This window comes from Anarrhichthys ocellatus, unplaced genomic scaffold (genome assembly GCF_004355925.1).
Source record: "Anarrhichthys ocellatus isolate YVR2014 unplaced genomic scaffold, GSC_Weel_1.0 scaffold17, whole genome shotgun sequence".
NCBI classification, from domain to species: domain Eukaryota; kingdom Metazoa; phylum Chordata; class Actinopteri; order Perciformes; family Anarhichadidae; genus Anarrhichthys; species Anarrhichthys ocellatus.
Genome location: NW_022280047.1, coordinates 5,076,964 through 5,096,853, shown reverse-complemented (window position 1 = coordinate 5,096,853; position 19,890 = coordinate 5,076,964). Strand labels below are relative to the sequence as shown.

Below are 19,890 nucleotides of genomic sequence, written 5' to 3'. Positions count from 1 at the left end.
GTGTCCTCCGGATGATTTACGGTCCTTCTGACACCACCAGCATGTCTGTCATCATGCTTCCGACATCAGCGGCGCCGGGCCGGCCTGCGGAGCTGTCAGGGGAAAAAAAAAAAAACCAGACTACTGCCTATTCTATTCTATTATGTTCTATTCTTTTCGTTTTTTTTTTTATCTTATCAGTTCCAACACTATATTCATTGATAACACACTATATATTTTACTCAGTGCAGATATTGTAACATTATATGAGGTATTAATGCTATGTTTTTTATTGATTGAATAGCCTACCCACACCTATTCTATTCTATGTCTGTGTAACACGATTTCACGTGTGTGCCTCTTTACTAATACTAATACCTATTTAGTTCAATTACATTATAGTAATATAGTCATATTAAGATATGTTAATATAATAATATTAAATAATGTAATACCCCAATAGTTGTATTCTACTATGTTCCTATTGTAATGAGTAGTACTAGTCTATAATCTGTTCTATTAATTACATAGTCTGTGAATGTAGTCTTATCTATCTGTCTATCTGTCTGACTGACTATCTATATCTATCTATCCTCTTCTGTATACTGCATTCTATATTGTATCCCTGTGAAATATGTCAGCTGTGTGCAAACCTATATTAATGGCAACACTATGCAGTTCAAAAGTCTTTATATAATTGTATATTTTAGCCTGCCCTGTTTAACTGTTTTGTAATACATTATTAAGCTGCGATAAACCCCCATAACTCTATTCTCACATTGAAAGAAGATCTGACCCTTTTCTGTTAAAGAATTTCATAGGCTATAGATAGACCTACATCTCTATTCTATTCTATTATATATGTCAAGGCCTGGTGGCTTGAAGGCATAGCCTTCTATTCTTAGAGGGGGGAAAACATGAACGTAAAGAGCTTAATTAGAGGCTTCAGTCGCCGAGTGTGTTGGTAGTTAGCTGCTGCAGGCAGATCACGGGCTCCTGTCAATATGTGGGACACTTGGCAGCAGCTGTGTGGTGAGACGGGGCACTGGGTTACTGAGGTGTGTATGTGCACAGGGAGGGGGGTCTTTACCCATTTCAGACTGACACAATGTGTTGAAATGCATCTCCTGCTCACACAATCTGTGACATTCATCCATGCATGAGCTGTGTTTCATGTGTTAAATGAAGAAACAAAGAGCAGACTGCATGCAATTGAATGGCCATGATACAGTTACTGAATTCAGTTTAAAATGGAATCAGGCTGGTCTTGCACAGTGGACAACAAGGTTTACTATTATCTCTGTGGTGCCAAATAATCAGAGCTAATAAGCAAAAATGTAGATGATGAGCAAATATAAACACAATATACTGTATAATAGTGGTTGTGAAAGAAATGTTATTGGGTCTCTTTTAGGCCACAGTAACAAAATATACAACAGCACAAGAGACTGTCCACAGACATTATATTCCCTTAAAGATCATTTTTAGTTCCACCTATTTGCTGATAAATCAGTGACATAATAGCCGTGTGAAACATTAATATATATTCAGTGGATTTGAGCCAGAGATACATAGTCTGTGGAGTACATGTACATAAAGTTTTCACAATTGAATCTTTTGGCCTGAGAATGAAAATAAATAACATACTTTGAAAATGATGCAGAATTTCATAGAGCCATTAGGAGGTTATAGCATCCTTTCTCCCTTGTTTTGACTCCCATGGGTCCAATAGGTCCCTACGTGCTGCACACAGAACATTCAGGTTAAACACTGCTGTAGCAGGAAGTAGATAGAGTTGTACACATAGATGAACCTCTGTTATACCTCCAGTGATTCCGATACTGTGGAGCTGCTGTCTGTATGGTTTGCTGCCAACAAACGCTGTTTGAAAAGTGAATGACTCAACAGTCCTAAAGATGCTGCAGTGCCTTCAGTGACTGTGCACACTTTGGCTCGTATTAATTCAAACATTTCATCCACATCATTCGGTGCTGCTGCACAGCGTTGTCTATTTCTCCCGAAAGACATCGCAGCTTCCTCCCAAAAAACGTTTTACATGTTACATGTCCATTTTGTTCTTGAACCAAAACCCTGTTGACCTGCTATAGGGCCCTTATGTACAATATAATGAACTGCAGACCTCATCAATATCCACTGCAGCAAGCGGTTAGCAGATCATAAAACACCTGAAACTATGAAAGGGAGCCTGACATTAGTTTACAATTGATTGTAAAGTTATAGGAGAAGTTATAGATGGGCCCCTTTCAGAAACCTTCTATGATGGCAGAACACTGGAGCCTATATTGTCAGACCGGAGACTCTGAAACCCAGTTAGCCTTTTATAAAAACACTAAGCAAGATGTTGTGTGGAACTTGAGAGCTTTTGTTTTAATTAAGTATACTGATATACGGACTGATGTATAGACTAAGCTAATGGAGTAAAAGCCAATCCCACCGCAAACCTCCAGCACCTCTGTGTAAAACACACACTGTTTTCACTGCTACCAGTGCAATAATGATATTTTGTGCTGCTGACGTCTGCAGACACGAGACACTTTCCCCACCACCCAATTCCATTCCCTCATGTCAATTTCTGTCCTTGTCTTTTTACATTTGCAAGTATTTTTGTTTCAGTTCGTGGTTCGTTTTGTATATAACAGATATAGCAGGTCTATTTAAGTTTATGCGGAGCAATACTGGTCAGTACATCACTTTGGTCCAGACTGAAATATCTCAACAACTATTTGATGTATTGCACGGACATTCATGTTCTCTAGAGGATGAATCTTGCTGACTTTGCTGATTGACTTTGCTGATCCCTGACTTTTCATCTTGTGCCACAATTAGGTCATGGTTTACACTTAACATCTAGACACAAGTTGGTACAGATGTTATTGTTGGCCTCAGAATGACATGTAATAACTTCCCTTCATGTTCCTACCAGCGCCATCATCAGGTCAAATGTGTATTTGATCAATACTTTGCTTCATAACCTGCAAAACCTAAGACGCCTCAGTTGTGTTTTCTGTTTAGTGTAAATTAAACATCTGCGTGTTAGCGTTGCCATAATGAGCATGTTTGAACTCAAATCACACTGTAACATTACCTATTTTATCTCATCTCATCCACTCTGATTGAAACGAGGAAGATAATGCAAAGTAAACATGCAAAATAGTACCGACTAGGGACAAGTCGGATTGATTAATTGATCAAATTTACGAGCAGCACATGAAGGCACCATTCGTTCCGCTGGAGATCCAGCCCCCTCGTCTCTCTCCGCCCCCTCCAATGTGTCGGCCCGCCCGCGTGCACTGCTGCAGTGAATTGGCTGCTGATTCACCGCAGCGTCACTCTATTTAAATTCACTCAGACCGTCGCTGTCGGCATCTTCTGCTGGCGTCCGAGAAGTTTGTGTTTAGACCGAACCAAAAAAAAACAAAAAAACGAACCCCTCCGGATAAGGTGTTGTTTTACTCACGCAGGCTTGTTAGGTTTCATCTTGCTCACCATGTCTGCAGAGAAGCGGCGTAGCAGCACAACTCCGGTAAGTGCGAGAAGAGAGACTTTATGATTGAAAAGAAGCGTTTTTCATTCGTCCCGTCATTGTTTAACAGCCCGTAGCGTCTCTGCTGTGCATGCAAAGTGACCGGGCTTTGTAAGAAAGTTGACCCCCTTTTTTTTTTCTTTTTTTTTTGGTAGAGCCGTAAACTGCCACCAGCGTGTGTTCATTCATTACTGATTCGAGCCGTTGTTTGTTGTTTTAAATGAAACAATTCGCTGTGAGCAGGATTGGGGACAGTCTCTGTTTTTTTGTTTTCGATTAAACTTCCTCTATCCTTCTGGGTATTGTCCTTTAGCACGTGCGGAGGCGTTTTCCCTAAATTAATGTTTGGTAGACTTTATTGAGCTGTTTCTATCACACCACCTGTAATGCATTAACTAATCGGTCTGTGAATGCGGGAGGACTCCCAGAAACCTTCTTTAATCGTGTTTCAGTGTGAAAACGTGAGCTGCTGGAATCGTGTGTTTTACTGTTTGTCTATATTTAGCGAGCTGGGCTTAATCCTCTCTTATGTAATGTATCAAACATGTTAAAGACACAATGGCTGGCTGTTGTTTTGACTGCATCAGTGCTTTTTCAAAGTAAAGTTGAAGGCATGCTCTGGTGGGATAAATGGTTGCATCTCACTTCTACCCACCTTTTAAAGACATTTTGCCACTTCACCAACACAGCAGAATGTAGTGTTCCCTGTTAAAAGCGCAGACAATGGGCCTATTTGAGCTGCATCTAAAATGTGCTAATAATAGGTTATTGTTCCAATAATAAAAGACCGCTGTATCCTTTCCTCCTGGTGAAGTTGCCAAGCTTATTTCAGACTGATCTGTGATGCCCTCCTTCTTCTCGGTCTCATGAGAGTATCTTTTTAGAGATGACTGCAGCTGTGGTTGCGCCTAATGCTAAACCCCCCCAGTGCCTTTTTTATGGCAGTTTTCAGTGATCATGTCTCCCATCACCAGGTCCCGATCAAAAACATCGAGAGGGAGCTGATCTGCCCGATCTGTAAGGAGCTCTTCACCCACCCGTTGATCCTCCCATGCCAGCACAGCGTCTGCCACAAGTGCGTCAGGGAGCTGCTGATGCTGAACCACGAGGACTCTTTTGATGCCGGCTCCGAGTGCTCCCTGCCGGGCAGCCCCAGGTCCAGGGTGCCCTCCCCGTCCATGGAGAGGCTAGACAGGCTTGTGAGATCAGGTGGGTCTCGGGGTAAGGAGTCAAAGATATCTGGTTTTCTTTTCAGATTGCATAAACGCGTTCTTTACAGGAAGGATTTTATTACGTCGAGATTAGTGCGGGGAAGTGGATCTCGCATTACTCCGAGGTTAAAAGGATGTCTGGGCTTTATAGGCGCCGTGTTCATGCTATGTTGGGCAGCCTGATTATGTGAGCTGATGGAAGCTAATGAGCGTTGAACAGGAAGTACAAGTATTGAATTGCACCTCAGGCCATTTGTGATCCCTTCCAAGTAAGACAATAAAAGTTTTGCATCAGTCATGCAAACAATTCCCTTAGATTCAGGTTTTAGTCCTGCTGGTCCTCTCAGAGACTGCATTCAACAGGTTCCTATGGCTGGAGCCACCCCCTAGAGAAAAGAACAAAAGCTTGAAACATATTTCTCAAATAAGGAAATATGTGATTACAAATGGAAAAGGAAGGGCATATTCAGTTACCTGACCACCAAATGGGGTAGTTCCACTGTGAAGAGCAAGTATTTACCAATGCAGATTAAAGGTTGAGAGTAAATAAGCTGATGGAAAAAATGAGCCAAGCATTATTGTATGATATCTGGTTTTAGTGTGGCACAGACACTGCCCTCCTCCCTCTCTTGTCCTAGATAAACAAGAACACACATAAAAGTGATTTGATAATGTTACCACTCAGCCGTAATGTTGTCTGTCATCACCGCTTCATTAAACGGACAGCAGGGGAACCTGACAAGCTGTTGGTTTGTCTACCACGAGAACAGAAATGTTGACAAGCCCTAATTGTCTCCAGTGTCTGCCTCTAATGGCCCAGGGGCATCAAACATCCCCTTCAATCAGGGGCTCATACATTCATTTGAAAATGTTTTAGGAACGGCGGTTTCACTCCCAACTTTTAATCGGATATACGTGTGTGTGTGTCTTGTGTACACACAAGTGAACAAAGCACATCTGTAAGCTCCTTTAAGATATTTTAAACTCTTAAAACCAAGCTGAGCTGGAGGGAGGGGGAAAGCTGTGGTTGGGAGGGGGTGGCAGGTAGCTGAATTAACTTGTCACAACATTTTGTAAGTTCTCTGCTGAACACAAGCGCTGCTGCAGCCGAGCTTGAGCGGGTCAATGTCTAAGCCTTGGAAACAGCGTGGTGGGACACAAGGCTGCCTCTCCTCCCTCTGAGAGCTCCGGGCTGCACGCCATTTCGATAACTATGTCGTCTCATTTGTACTCTTGTCCACTCTTCTTGACCAAACCAGTGTGGTGTGTTCATACTGGAAGAGACAAAATTAAGTGAAGTCGAATGGTCAGTATGCAGACTAGACTATGACTTTAAATGCATTGAACCCAAAAATGCATTTAAAATCATAGAGTCCCAAATCCATACTGCACTCATTTTAAGCAGGTTTTGAGTATAAAGTGTGTTCATACTGAGAAAATTACATAATAACGTATACTTAAAAACAGTGAGTCTGCATACTAAAAGTCTACAATGACGTTGGAAGAAAATGGAGCAGCTGCTCTCACAGCTGAGAAAAATCTTCAAATAATTGTGTACGTCGGTGAAACGGCTCCAGAAACACCACAGAAAGCAAAATACGTCTTTGTGAAGTTTAGTTGTCCGTAGTATTCAAGCTGCAGTTTGATGGTGCAAGTATTGTGTCCTTTCTTATTGGTGAAAATGATTTCACTCAACAAAGCAGTGTAATACACACTAGCATATAGTTCACACACTGTGTAGTATGGGTTTGGGACATGTAAAGGGATTGAAGTCAGAATGGTTGAAATCAAATATGTCTAATCAATGGCCCATACTATATAACTGAAGGACTGTTGGTGTAACCTGGTATCCATTTAACTAAGCTGCCTCAGAGCCACACTGGGGTATAGAGCTGAAGGGATCCCCAGAGTACAGCGAGGTGAACTGCTTTTTTTTTTTTAAAAATTTTTTTTTTTTTTTTGGGGGAGCCATTCATGGTTCAAAACCACAGAGCGGACTCTTAAACACAGCCTGCCTCATTCAGACTCGCCCCTTCAACCTGAATGAGCTCATTCTTCACTGGCAGGACTGTAATAACCAAATCCTGCTTTTTGGGTAAACAAATCTTCGTGTGTAAGTCTGTCATTTCTATACTCGTTCTTATTTAGAATTCCTGCACTCAATTGAGGTCCCTTTCTAAATAATATATATTTAATGTATAGTTCATTTACCAACATCTCATCAAGAAACTAAGTCTATTTAGTCAACGGGAGGTTGTTCCCGTGTTGCGTTCATTTAATCAGCAGATTACAAAACACAAATACTCTGTGTTAAGATTATTTAGGAAACCTCGGAGTACTTTATGAGCACATTTACTCCCACGCAGAACAACCAACGCTGCCATGGTGACTCAACCTGCCTGTAAGGAATGAATGAGGGATTAGGTGAAGGGAGAGAAAGAAAGGACTTAAGGCTATATTTATCAGTGCAGCTCGGACAAGCCCTGCTGTGCACGGACGGAGGGAATGCGCTCACTAAAACTTCATCTGCATTGTTTCTCAACTTCATCTTACTTTATGTTGCCAGGGCTCAACACAGAGCACGATGCATTCATGTTCAACAGCTGACTCTGGACCAGTGCTCTTACAGGAATAATTGGATGCGTTGGAGGGATAGATTGATTGATACCAGTATGTGACTCTAAATATGAAGCGACAGACTGGGAGTCCCGCCCCCCCTTACTGTTGCTTTGCTTGTCACACTTTCTGTTCTCACACGGCACATAATGCAGTTTACAGTGAGAACGGTGAAAGATTTACCACTTAAAATGAGTTGTTTGTAGATGAAAGCAGTCTTCTCATTTCTAACTGACATCTATTTTTAACTTTCACTGATGGCTTAATTTGTTTGCTTGCCATAGCTGATCAAATCTATCAGTAGCTAGTAAAACGGATGAGTCTTTTTTTTTTTTTTTTTAAAACCGAACACTGTAAAAGGGTGTTTCATAGCCAAGATGTCGTGATTAAAGAGCGAGGATAAAGCTGCATGCCCAATGGGAGGGTTTAGTGAACAGTCGACACGTTGTAGCTGGTTTAATCTATACAGAGACTGAAGTGTAACAGGTGGGGAGTCTAGTAGTAGTGCTGATGGGATGTTTTTACCTGTTTTGGTAAGCTAGCTGTCTCCCGGGTCTACCTTCATATTCAGCAAGAAAACAAATAAGCATATTTCCTAAAGTACCAAACTATTCATTTTAAATAAATTGACAAACGAATTGTCTGACGAGTACAGTTATCTTGCCCTTAAAAGTTGTTTGATTGCATGGATTTGTGATCAAATCTAGACTGTAAATGAGAGCACAGATCAAGAGTTAACTGTACTTTAACAACTGTTCACATGTGTGTATATTTTAAACGCCATGTTTTGTATTTCACTCTGACCTCTCTGACTTTTCTTTCAGTTTACTTTTAAGTTGTCTTTGTTTCTCGAATGTCATGATGTTTAAAGCAAACTGGTTTCTCACGTCACTTCACATTATGCATTGTTTCTTTGTTTCTTGTTGGTCTCACCTCACTTCTCTGTTCATTGCTTGCAGCCACAGTGCGAAGGTCGCTTGGAAGTCGAGGTAGACGGGGCCTCCGTGTTTTGAGTAGCTGTAGTAGTGAGTACAGTGTTACTAGAAACCCTAGTTTGGTTCTACCTTTTCTCCACTAGTCTACTTCAGCCCTGTCAACACGACCACACAAACTCCATGCAACCACCGGTTGGGTATGAAACAGATTTTTTTCAGGAGTCTCTTTAGTTGCTGCATTTAATGTTGTCAAGTGTGGTGTTCATTCTTTGTTAGATGCTTAATGCCAGGTAATAATGGTTCAAATCTAAAACCATGTACCTCTTTTAAAAATGTCCACTGAGCTTTAAAGGGATCTGACTTTTTAAAAATCTGGATAAACAAGGAATTTAAAGATGGTGGTAAAAGAGGTGAAATATGTATATGAGTGAGAGCGGGGACAGGAATTTGTGTGCGTTTCTGTACACTAGCTAAGCTTAGTATTCATTTTGTAAAAACATGTCTGCAAGTAAAGCTGCTTGATTTGAGATGGAGAACTGTTGAGTCTCTTGTTTCTGAGTTATACACACAGAACACCTACAATATGCTTGGGCTTGCTAAGATTCGTAACACTTACTGACTGTCTGTGTGCCTTTAGGATACCGTCTATGCTTCACTTGACAGTCATTAGTGCTTGAGAAACATTTATAAGAATGCAGACCTGTTTCAGCCTACCTCTAATCGTTTTGGGGATGATGAATTGAGTGTCAGATTGCAGGCCAAGTAAAACAAGACTGAATACTAGTTTTCTTTGTCAGATTAGGCCAGCTGATGCAACTATTTGACATGCTCAGTGGGTGTTTTTAAGAGTTGTTTTTCTCTTAAGAAATAGCCTGTCGACACTAATCCCCTGCGAAGAATAGCCGGTAATGTGAGCTACCTCAAAATATAATAGAAGAGCAGCAAACAATAACAAATTAATCTTTATACAGATTACGGTCTTAAAATCACTCTCAGGCAGCCACTGAATGAACATAATGCCAATACATATGTTTGGATAGCAAAAGCATATTCAACAAGCCTAATTAAACTGTTTATATTTGCATTAGAAATGAAAACTTAAAGGATTACTGTTGCTGGATATTGCATAAGAACTGTGTTACCATATTAAGTAGTTTTAAAATGTGCAGACATGATCGCATTTACAGTATCATTTTATGAAACATAAAAATGCTGCGTCAGTCCAAGCAACTGTCTGCAGATGTGTGCAGGCGATGGAGACCCTTTGCCTCGGCCATGACTCTGCAGTTTCTACCTCCGACTCTGCGTCCCTCTGCAGAGCCACAAATCAACACACACACACACACACACACACTTTGCTGCAGGCATGTCGTTTGCTTCCTGTTCCCTCACACCTGCTGTCCTCTCCACAGAACCTGAGTCGGTGTGCAGTTTCCCAACACGACACACATGAATATAGACATGCATACATTTGTGCACTCGCCATCCCCATTCTTTGGTTTAAGTATGGCGGCCTTCTCACAGACTTCTCCTCTCATCCAATGATTTCACCCAACAAGACCATGTCACCTTCATCATCGGACTAAATCTTTCATCGTAATGCCACTCCACAATGTAAAGTTCACCTTTTGTCATATGCATTCAGGTCGGAAGGGTAATCGATCAAAGCTCAGTAGTTCAGTTTGTTGGATCACAGGCAGGCTTTGCCTCTAGGTAGCAAACTGTCCCACAGTCCTCTCCTCTGCTCACATCACTTGCTCACACTTCATGCACATGGCTACACATATCACATAGTTTATGTGTTTGCTGTTCTGCCACTGCTTTTCCCTCAGATGCACCTTTGTTTTTTTGCAGAAGTGTTATTTGGAGGTCTTCCTGTATGTGGCTTACCTGAGGAGTGTTTGATTTAATTTTCAGGTCCTCGGAAAGGAAGTGGAAATACTGGCTTCCATACTGAGATAAATCCAGCACTCCTCGCTTCCCCTGTCCCCCAGAAACGTGACACGATACTTTTTTTTTTTTTTTTTTGTAGTTTTATTTTGCCGTGTAGTGACTTCAGTTTGCTGGCTTTGAGTTTTGCATTCCCCAATGCTTGCTTCTGTGATGTGACCTTGTTCCTTTGTTTCCTCCTCATGTTGCTGCTCTGTTGCGATGCTGCTGCATCGGTAACAAGCACAATGTTGTGATAAACTCTTGAAAGCAGTGTTGCTTTCAGAGTTTTGCTGTCATGTGAAAATACGTGTTGCTGCATTGACCTGGACGTGTGATATGGAAGTTCACCAACAGGACATCTTTAGTTCCACTTCACACAGTGCAATTCATTTACGTTGCTTGATTTTTAAAAAAAAAAAAAAAAAAAAATATTTTTTTTTTTTTTTCCCTTGATCATTCATTTCAGGAGAATAGAATTATTTCCATTGTCCAGCTCATTGTGTGCACTTACGTACTCATTCGTGATGATGTTAAATGACTTGCAGTGTGAAATTGATTACTCATACAGTGTATTCTTTAGAAGCTCCAAGGATGCCGTCCTCCCATTAACTGTCCTGTATGTCTTCACTCTGCCCCAGCACTCTTGGAAAGTCTCTCTTCCTGGAGTCATTTCCCTGTAATGACTGATGTTTTGCAGCATACATCCATCTCCTTATGGTGTAGTGGTCATTGTGGAAATACAGCTCGAAGGGAGACGCACTGAGGCCCTATTTGTGAAGGCTTATATGTTATCAAAGGCATTTTTTCCTTACGATCATACTTGGCAAGTCATGCAGATGATGTAATGCTGCTTTTGTGAATCTCAGCCCAGAGTGTGTTGAACACAAATGGGTGTTGACATCTTTCAAAGCCCCCATTTGACTCTTAAACTATGCCTTCAGTGGAATTTGAAGTCAAAGGACATTGTTGTTCACATGTCAAAATAGGGCCTCAGACAAGAGTTGAAGCTGGATGACCCAAAGCCACGAATCCACATTACGCATGATCTTTTCTCACTTGTCCGTCTTCGCTCTCCTCCAGGCTCCATCTCGTCCCCGGGGTGGCGCCGAGGTTCTGTGACTCCGCGGGTCACCTCCATCCCATGCCCGGGATGCCAGCACGACATCGACCTCGGCGAGCGCGGCATCAGCATGTTGTTCCGCAACTTTACCCTGGAGAACATCGTCGAGCGCTACCGCCAGGCCGCCCGCGCAGCCATCGCCATCATGTGTAACATCTGTAAGCCTCCACAGCTGCAGGAGGCTACAAAGAGCTGCATGGACTGCAAGGCTAGCTTCTGCAACGAGTGCTTCAAGCTGCACCACCCCTGGGGCACACCCAAAGCTCAGCATGAGTATGTTGGTCCCACCACGAATTTTAGGCCCAAGGCAAGTACCGTCCGTCACTGCCCTGTGAAGGCCTTGTTTGTTTTTTTTTTTGTTTTTTTTCCTCTGTTCGTCTTAGGAAATAACCGATAAACAAACATGATTTTAACTCAGTTGGACTGTGAACATCTCTCAGGAGGTAAGTTGTCACATGAGTCCAAAGTAGACTTTAGCATGTATACATTTATTTAATTATTGAGGAGAATTCAGCTGAAAATCTGTCGCCTTGTGGTTTTCCTGATCATAAATTGATGGTTTGCCTTCTTGATCAGGACTTAAATTATAAAATAGATTATGTAGAAATGGGAACATTTGTGTGAATATTTCTAATCAGATTATTTGAATATTTTATTGATTGTGTTTGGTTTTTCTCCACATCTTCCCCTGTGACTGCCAAATTGATTGGAAATCCAAAACAATCTGAATCATTGATCTTAGGATATTTGAAGCCTTGTTGGAAGCTTGAGTTACTGGCTTTGTCAATATATTGCATTGCTCTGTCCAATCCCTTTGTTAATCAAACGGCTAAATGCGGTCTATGAGAACTTGTAATGGGGATCTTGGCAGTAAAAAAAAAAAAAAGTGCTGATTTTAAGACACTTCAGGAAACGGCTCACAGAGAGCCGTCTAGATGCTTCTAACGTTTAGGCCATGTTCCTGTTTCACTTCAGCTAGTTTTTGATCACTGTAGAAGTAAAATGCAGACACTGTACGTACAGATTTTGTCTGGAATTTGAAGTCCTTGTCGTTCTGTTAAATATCTCAGGTGCTCATGTGCCCAGAGCACGAGATGGAGAAGGTGAACATGTACTGTGAGGTCTGCAGACGACCCGTCTGTCACCTCTGCAAGCTGGGAGGATCCCACGCCAACCACAAAGTCACCTCCATGAGCAGTGCCTATAAGATCCTCAAGGTACCACATTCACACACTTTAGCTCTGTGAGAGAGTCTGCTGCTTGTGAGCGTTAATTCAATACACAGGAATTAGTTTTGTTGCTCTCCGTGATACGGAATGAGTCATTTGGAGTGTAACACAATACTGTTTTATGATGGAAAGGATAACTGTGCTCGATCACAATGCCACTGTTGAAGGCTTTTAATGGAGTGGTGGCCAAGCAAAGCAGCCCTACAACTTGGAATTTTTTGTTTTTACATAGAAGTTGCTAACAACCACTATTTTGTGATGCTATTCAGTACAGATGGATCTTTGTTGTTCTGTGCCGCCCACTGACTGATCCCTGAATCTCTCGTCTCCTGCTGTAATATTGATGTCTGACCCGTACCTGTGCTGGCACCAGATCTTGGATATCGGTCTCTCTCCTTTTGGAAACTGAAACCCAGGCTGGCTAACTGGGTTAAAACTAATTGGTCTCACGTGTGGCCGTCAGATTTGTGCCACGCAGTAGAAACAATTTTCAATCAGTTTGAGTGTTTAGTTTATCCTGTGTGGCGATACAACTGCCAGCAGCAGAGTGGTGCAACAGGTCGAGGCAGAATCTGTGTGAAATTCAATCTGCTTGTGTGTGTGTTGACACAAACACAATGCTGCTTAATATTTAATGCCGCCGTTTGTTTCCCATGACTTTGTGCATCGTCTCTACAAATTGTTGGAAGATGTATCGGATGTCCTGGAATCCTTCGTCAGCCAGGAAGTAGTTTTGAGTTACATTTTGCGTTTAACAGCGACGCACTCAGTCATGTCATTGTGATAGTGAATGTTGTTTGACACACAGCACCCAGTGAAACGGGCTCTCGCTTACATGGTCTTACGGGACACTGCACATGACCAGAACAGCTGCAGCTGTGAATATGATATAAGATGAGAGGAACATGTGACCCTGTCAGAGCCTGGGAATGTGAGCACCAAGTATAAATTGATAAATCCCACCCTATTCATTAAAATGGCACATTAACGATATCTTGTTATTTGACATCTTAGTGCCTTGTCTCTGTGTATGTGCTTCAGATTTTCAAGACCTTATGAAACTTACTTTATATGCTGCTGATCTCTTGTTTCACCAGGAGAAGCTGGCCAAGAGTATCCATTACCTCATCAGCAAAGAGGACCAGGTCCGGACTCAGATTACTGATCTTGAGCTGCTCGTCAGTCAGACCGAGGTAAGATCGCTGACTCATGCTGCTAGAAGTCCTCTTTCCCCCACAAAATCACATCTTATACCTCCCTCATATCTAGTTCAGTTGGTAGCTCTAGAAAGCAGAGTGAACATACAAGTGTTGTCTTTTCTTGAACAATACAAATGTTGGTATAGCTTTTACAAAACCAGTCTGCTAAGTTGAGGAACAATTACAAATTTTCTGTGTACGAATAAGGAAGGTACTCAACAAACGGTATGCAAACCACACAAACAAGGAAGGGAAAGATTTGCCTACTAGTTTCCCTCTGACGTGTCCTTCCCTTTTTTCTTTGATGCTGGTCCTAAATGGGTAGTGTTCAATGCGCCTACGCTTTGGGTGTTTTGTAGGAGTATGTTTGGGATGCTCTCTTAGTTTAAGCACTTTTTGGTCCATTTATCCTTCTCTCTATATACTTAAGTTGTGTAATGTGAACTTTTAAGCTTCTCTTTCCTTGAATATTGCCTAAGAATGGGCGGTGACAGTATATTCCTAAACTCTTAACTGTGGTTATAACTACCTTCAGTCAAAGCAGTTTTAATTCATTAAAACAACCATGATGTTGTTTAATACCTTTAACTGTACTGCCACTGTTGCCTCCTTACTTTAGTAATGGTTGGGAAAACGAAGAACGATCGCAGAGCTACAGGCTGACTCAATACACTGCTCCCTCTGAAGAAATGCTTATAGTGCATGTGTGTTTTGGGAGGGACATGTGAGAATAACTTTTTATTTGCTTTGTACAAATTGATAACAAAATGATCATCTTAAAGGAAAATGGACAGCTAGCAGAGCGTCACGCCAATGAGCACTTTGAGCGCCTGTTTGAGACTCTGCAGGAGAGGAAGTCAGAGATGCTGAAGTCGATCGAACAGTCAAGAACCCGACGCCTGGACCAACTCAAGGTTCAGGTATGAAATACCAGGACGGATTTCTATAGTGGATCCTCTTCATTCATGCACGCTTCCCTTACTCATCATATTCTGAACTGCAGAAAAATAAATCATGCTTTAGTAACCGCCTTCCTTTGTGTCTGTGAACACAGCCTTATTTTATGAGATTTGTTTTTCTGAGGATGCCACTGATTTTAAACAATATTTAAATGCCCTGACTTCTTGAAAATGTCCCAGGTGGAGGAGTACCAGGGCATGCTGGAGAACAGTGGTCTAGTGGGCTACGCTCAGGAGGTGCTGAAAGAGACGGATCAGTCGTGCTTTGTACAGACTGCAAAGCAGCTGCACACCAGGTAGATCTGGGTGATACTGAATTCAATTTGCATTTGCTATTTGCATGTTTTATATTTAGTAATACGGACTCGAGGCCAAGCTGTTAAAATCACATCCTGTTATGTAGCGATAGGGTCATACGCAATCACACGGACGAAAATCCCTTCACGACTAAACTCCCCCTAATCCCAGAAGAGTTCTGATGTCCAATAGTGCGTAATCAACGATGCCTACACTGAGTAGGCATCTCTGGTACTGTGTTAATGATGCATGAATATCAACCTGCTTAAGTTCACGTAATCGAGGTTATTGTTGGCAGACTTATAACATACCAGAATATATGCAGATTGTACTACTTCTTTAAAACACCACTTCAAAGTATTTATCAGTTGTGATTGGATTCAAAGTAGAAAGAAGTCAACAACTAACGTTCATCCTAAGATGGCCCGCGTGCTAAAGCATCACTCAAGTGTCTCGCTTTCCTCCTTCAAGCCAACAACGGGAAGCTGAGCCAGGCCTGATGGCTATTCACAGCTTCCACTTTGAACTGCAGTAAAATGTCAAATTAATAATTAAGCAGCTTAGTAATGATTATCGGATATAATTTTGCTAAACTTGATTGTTTAACAAACTCTACAATCTTGAGTGCGATGAGACTTATTTTTGTGTTGTCCTCTCCTATCGGTGGCGATACCTTAAAGTTTCCCAGTGGATTTCACTGGTGGGATTTGGTCTGTTGATGTTAGTGTTGAGAGCGTCTGTCGGATTATGTGTTCGGATGATTGGAGTGTGTCAGGAACACACAAAGCCACGTGCACAGAGGTTACAAAACTCAAGGGCAGTAAAGGAAAGACTTGTGCTGCAGTGTCCCGTCAGCGCTGTCTTCTGCTCTAAGCTGAGTAATTGATCTCCATTAGCAGCTTTGGATACTCGGGGAAACATTTTCACTCTCGAGCATGATACTGGGGGCCTGTACTGTTTCTCCTGTCGACAAGGACCTTATTTTTATTCCCCTTTTTCAGTTATGAAAGCCAATATAATATAGACACAACTACCTAAATGACACCAGAGTGCAAGCTTGATTTAAAGATGTGGTGGAGCACACCTGATGTATTACAATAGGAATTCCATGCTAGTCAAGATGAGCCTCCATCAATGAATATTTATTTTATTTTTTTTTTTAAATTGTATACGTCGACACGTGTGTTTTCAGGATCCAGAGGGCCACAGAGTCTCTGAGGACCTTCCACCCTGCGTCTGACCCCTGCTTTGATGAGTTTGTGCTGGACACGTCCAGAGAGGAAACTCTGCTGAAAGAGATGTGCTTTGGTGGAGGTACAACCAATTTATTTCAGAGCGCAAGATGCAATATTTACTGTGACACTCTGACTGTGTTAATTTAAAACACGCAAATTCAATTTTAGAACTTGTTTTCTTCACAAATACTTTAAACCTGGAAGTCCTGGCCCAGTTTGAATCGGGAAGTGTTTGCATGTTTTCAGGCTGTTGTGTGACCCCCCCCCCCCCATCTTGTTCTCATTCAGTACACTGCTCCACTGTAGTGTTTGCACACATGTCTCACAGAAACGTTTTGCTAAAGGACAAAACCGCAATAAGAGCTTGACCATAAGTGGCTGGAAAAAGTGATCATTGGTTCATGTCACGAAAATATGGGAACAATCGCTGCTTCTATTCAGCTCTAAAAATGAAGACATTCTTCTTCATGTGTCCTCTAGACACCATGGGAAAACGGGCTTTGTAACGCTGAGTTTTGCGACTTAAAGAAGTTAGTTTAACGGAAAGCAGGCATATGGTCAGAAGGAGCTGATTGTCATCACCTGTCCGTCACATGCACTGCCCTGTGAGCTGTGCTGTGCTAAGAGGTCAGAGGTCATCAGTAGGATGACAGGTACAACCCTGGATGCACTCATAGTGGGTTTTACTGCTCCGTGAAGCTTGTTTCTGGTCTGCTGATTTACAAAGGCTTGTTCTATAAAAGACTGATCAGGTTGAAGTTTCCCAGGAAAGAAAGGATACATACTACTTTCATTGAACTGGCATACTTTGTTTTTTAAAGAAAGTGTATTAGAGGGATTATTACACACCATCTTAGGTATAAGGTGTTATGAGACAGAAAGATAAAAGAAACAAGTAATGGACACTTGACGCTCGGCCAACAGGAATATGCAGATAATATTGCAGCATAGCACTCGGGTGAAATTATTTTTCCAATACAAAGTTAAGAGCCGTACCTTCCCACGATTTTCTGAGAAACAGCTGGTCAGAGTATAGACAACTATTTCTGTTGAATCTCAGAGCTATAAAGGACTGAACAGCTTGGTAGGTAAAACAAAATGTTGTCATGTGTAACAGCAAACCTTTATTGATCATAAAAGTTTCCAAGATCAAAGGTCTGCAGATAATTGAGCAGGTTGCAAAAAAAGTCTAAATAAGGAAGTTAATCACAGTAGTCACAGAAAGATCAGTCTGTCAGTGCCTGACGAGGTGAGTCTTTGACGTTAATCCTGAAGCAGCTGGACTGATGTACGTGTGCGTCAAAACTTTGATGATCAATGTCAGATTAAGCTGTTTGTCATCATGGCTAAAATCCTATTCGCATACTAAAACTGGAGAATTATACACATTACACTACCGTGTATTACTATGCATCCTCAAACTGAACATTATCGCATTAACATAAGCATAGTATGGTGTTTATATTTGATCCACCTGAGTCGCATTCATTCCTTGATTGCATAATGACAGGATTGGGGATTGAGACGTACTCGTTACGACTGAGTGACGGTTTCTGGCTGCGTGTGGCCGAGGCGTGTTTCCTGTCTAACCTGACATTATGCATGTCAGTGACGGGGGGAGAGAGAGCAGTATTGAATATCATTGCTGCAGATAGTGACGGTTGGTTGTGACGGGTCTTTCAGTCTTACTTAGCCAGAGACGGATGACTGGTGTTTGGGGGCATCCTGAAGACAGAGCCCCGTGTAAATGATAAGACGGTCTGTCTCAATACAAAGTAAGCGGTTTAGATTTGAGTGGCGGCTGTGCTTCCAGACAAATGCTGAGGTCCCTTTAGCGTTGAGCCATTAGCCGTCAAGTGGATGCAGCCGAACAACTGACAGTTGTCTCTGTGACTGTTGGTGAGTTTGTGGCTGGTGCAGCCCTGGTGGCTTGTTTAAAATCAGTGATGTGAGATTTATGTCCGAGGCTACTGTTGATTCTGTCTCCACTCACGGGCCAGTGGACTAGAAATGGACCACTTTAAATTATTAGAAGAAACTGTTGGATGATCATCGAACCAATTACAGTGAAGTTGATGGTTTGAAAAGGAAATGCCTTAAAACTTGGTGCTTTCTGAAACATTGGCTACTTTCAAGCGGATAAAATGTTTTTTGTTGCAAACTCGCACTTGAAGAGAAATGATGTGAAAAGTCTAGTTTTACAGAAATAATTCTACATTAGTCTTTGAAGTTGCCCAGTAGGATGTTAAGTCGTTGAAGCAGCAGCTCATTCATGAGACCTAAAGAAAGTAGGATTAAAAAAAGAGGGGAAATTGGTGACGTTGCACAAAATGCAGCAACTGATTGCGTCACCAGATGACAATACACAAGATTGGGCAACCATTTTGAAAGCTGTGGAAGAACATGCGATTTAACCATCTGTGATGAAATTTATGTTTTCATATTTAAATACTTTCATTAACATTTTAAACAGAATTGGCAACAATCTAATCTGCAAACTTTTAACCAGGAAAAATATAAAATCTTTATTGCTGTTATCATATTTTTTGTCTCAATGGTAGTTTGAAACATCTACATTACTTCTTATCTACAGTATTTAAGTGCACACCAAACACCCTTACTATGTAAAGGTTCAGAGTGGATACAAATCTACTTGTGCCAATCCCCAAATTATGTTACACACGCTTTTTCTATTCTGCCGTTTTTCTTTTTGGCCAAACGATTCCCAATACCTTTATTCAGTCCTCTTAGGCTTGTTTAGGGCTGAATGTTCAGCTGTTTGCCTCTTCAGACTTTCCTATAATGCCAACACTGGAGAAAACGGGGTTTTCATATAAGCGTGTACCCTAAACTAATCGCTGCTGCATGCAGCAGTTTGGTGGCACTTACATCGATGTTTGTCTTTGATCTAAGTATCCTGTGGGAGTTACTGATGCTCTTAGTCGGAGCTCAGAGAGCGAAAAGAAGCTGTAGGGGCGTTAATGCACTGCAGTAATTTAATTGAAGTGTTGGCAGATGATGCAGCGGGGAAAAACCACTATTGTATCGCTGGATAGTGCCCCAAAGCTCTTATACATCCTTTTATACAGGAAACTGAAAACGCATCGGTTTATGGAAAAAGCTGAGGCTGATTTTAAAAATGTCAGAACTGACTGCAAAGACCTTGCTATTGTGTTTTGTAAACTATGAGTATATTGCATCCTCGTAGCAGTCAAAGAAAAACACAACTTAATATGCTATTGTCAAGTTTTGAATATGAATGGCAGCCGTCTTGTTGGTGTGTAAAGCTGTATGTCGGATTTTGCTAGCTTGTCCCATGTGTTGTCGTCATATCTTCCCCTCTTGGATAACGGCGTGTTTGTGCTCATGTTATACCAGCTGCAGATTTTGACCCCATGCTCTCTCTCTTGAGAGGCCGTGAAAGACTGTTAAGCGTAACTGCCAGTTTGTGGTCTCTTTCAAGTTGGCGTTTCCTCAGAATGTCAGGCTGAAAGCGTTGCTTCTCTCAACTATTTCCACTTTGAGTCAAAGTTTTAGTTTAATAAATATCCTCTTAAACATGTGACGAGTTGAGAGTCCTGTCTCACATTTGTAGAAGTACAATTGGATTAAAATGGAGACAGGAGAAAGTAAT

At 41.6% G+C, this 19,890-nt stretch overlaps 1 protein-coding gene across 8 annotated transcripts in view; it reads left to right on the top strand.

The window, feature by feature from the left end:
• trim36 (tripartite motif containing 36) overlaps window positions 1-19,890 on the top strand; it is a 29,516-nt gene that overhangs the window by 435 nt on the left and 9,191 nt on the right. Inside the window, exons 1-9 of one of the 8 annotated variants that reach the window (XM_031856260.1) lie at window positions 3-3,523; window positions 4,498-4,744; window positions 8,310-8,375; window positions 11,298-11,644; window positions 12,408-12,554; window positions 13,664-13,759; window positions 14,548-14,685; window positions 14,905-15,020; window positions 16,214-16,335. In XM_031856260.1, coding sequence (XP_031712120.1) covers window positions 3,488-3,523; window positions 4,498-4,744; window positions 8,310-8,375; window positions 11,298-11,644; window positions 12,408-12,554; window positions 13,664-13,759; window positions 14,548-14,685; window positions 14,905-15,020; window positions 16,214-16,335 — 1,315 coding nt within the window. In that variant the 5' untranslated portion in view covers window positions 3-3,487. Of the gene's footprint in view, window positions 1-2; window positions 3,524-4,497; window positions 4,745-8,309; window positions 8,376-11,297; window positions 11,645-12,407; window positions 12,555-13,663; window positions 13,760-14,547; window positions 14,686-14,904; window positions 15,021-16,213; window positions 16,336-19,890 lie in introns of those variants that run through there. The other 7 variants (XM_031856262.1, XM_031856259.1, XM_031856261.1 and 4 more) reach the window with 7 other exon arrangements.